Below are 1605 nucleotides of genomic sequence, written 5' to 3' on the forward strand. Positions count from 1 at the left end.
CCCCCCCGCAAGCTGCCCACCTTCCTGGGCGTCGTGGTGCCCACGCTGCTCTCCATGTTCAGCGTCGTCCTCTTCCTGCGCCTCGGTGAGTTCCCCTGCCCCCCGGCGCGTCCCCGTTTCCTTCTCCCAGCCGCGGCCCGGAGACCCCTGAGACTCACCAGCCCTGCCTGGTACCACCGGTCCAGGCCCCGGGTCCTCCCGAGGACCCCGCGTCCGGAGCCCCCCACGCCTGGAGCTCCTTTGCTGCCCCCGGGCGCCCTCAGTCTGGGTCTCCAGTCTTCTCAATGTCCTCCCAGTGCCCTCTCCTGAGCTTCCTGACTGGATTCCCACTGCTCCGCTGCAGTGCTCGCCCAAGTGCCCCCAGTCTGGAATCCTAGTGCCCTCTCAGTCCCCCCCAGGCTGGGGTCACAGGGCTGTGTGTCCTCTCCTGACCCATCCATCTGGGGCCGGGATCCCCAGGGATCCTGCTATACCTGCAGGATGGGAACCTCAGCGTCCCCCAGTAAAGTGTCCCAAGTCTGAAGCCCTAGTGTCCTTGGGGCAGGACCACTGTGCCTTCCCTAAGTGGGACTCCAGTGCCCTTGTGTACCCCTATCCCCGCTGCAGGGAACCCACTGCTCCCCAGGCATCCCCTAGTGCTGGGCTCCAGCATTCCAGTTCTCTCCCAGAAGATGTCCCAAGGGCAAGACCCTGGTGTCCCCTGTCAGGCACCCAGCACCTCACCCTCTCTGCGCTGTTAAGAGACCACAGATTGTTTCCCAGTCTGCTCCCAGTTTGGGTTGCAAGTCAATTTCTGGACAATCTGGGAGAACCAGGGAGGCAGGCTGGGCATGGACCGGGGGAAGTGGCAGCCTTTTAGGGTGCTAGGGGGGAGGACATGCCCCAGCCTTGCCTGGGACAGGGAGAGGCCCAGGACAGGCAGCCTGAGTCCGGGAACAGGGAAGGCTTTTCCTCTTTTGCTTTCCGCCCCCGGAAAGCCCAGGGCGGGAGTTGGCTGTGTGCCTGGGGGGCCCGACAGGCTTCAGGGAGGCTCTGAGCCCTTTCCCCTGCCCGAGGGACCCCTGGAGCTGAGGTCTGAGGACACAGCTCTCCTCTGCCATCACTCACCTCCTTCCAACCCCCCTGCCTGGAGCCCTCACACAGGCTCTGACCCCCCAGCCCCTAACTCACAGCAGACACTGAGGCCCCCTGGCCTGCTCCAGCCTCCCCACTCGGGGGTTTGTTACCCCGGGGGGACCGTGGAGCTGGAAGGGAAGTACTGGGTGGAAGGGGAGGAGAGCTGCCGGGAAGAGGAACCATCCCATGATGAAGGGGGCTGTGGCTCCCCCCCGGCAGCCCCCCTCTTCCTCCATGCCTCAAAGTCCCCTCAAATCTCCAGAGCAAGCAGCCCCTCCTGTGTACCCCCACACTGCTTATGGGGCACCTCTTTTAATTCCCACCGCCTCCCCAACCCTGCTTTTGGTACTCGGGCACCCTCCGGCTTCCAGGGACCACAGGGGGTGCCCCTAAATACAGTCTGTTTCCCCAGGTGCTCCTTGTGGTGCCCATGTCTGGCTGTGGCCCAGCACCCCCCTCACCCCCCCGCCGGGGGCGGTGGTGGGCGTG

At 64.9% G+C, this 1605-nt stretch overlaps 1 protein-coding gene across 1 annotated transcript in view; it reads left to right on the forward strand.

The window, feature by feature from the left end:
* Positions 1-1605, forward strand: part of SLC12A9 (solute carrier family 12, member 9) — a 14169-nt gene that overhangs the window by 2992 nt on the left and 9572 nt on the right. Inside the window, exon 3 of the mRNA XM_010000283.1 lies at positions 5-85. Coding sequence (XP_009998585.1) covers positions 5-85 — 81 coding nt within the window. The remainder of the gene's footprint in view (positions 1-4; positions 86-1605) is intronic.

Source organism: Chaetura pelagica, unplaced genomic scaffold (assembly GCF_000747805.2).
Source record: "Chaetura pelagica isolate M959 unplaced genomic scaffold, ChaPel_1.0 scaffold20, whole genome shotgun sequence".
NCBI classification, from domain to species: Eukaryota; Metazoa; Chordata; class Aves; order Apodiformes; family Apodidae; genus Chaetura; species Chaetura pelagica.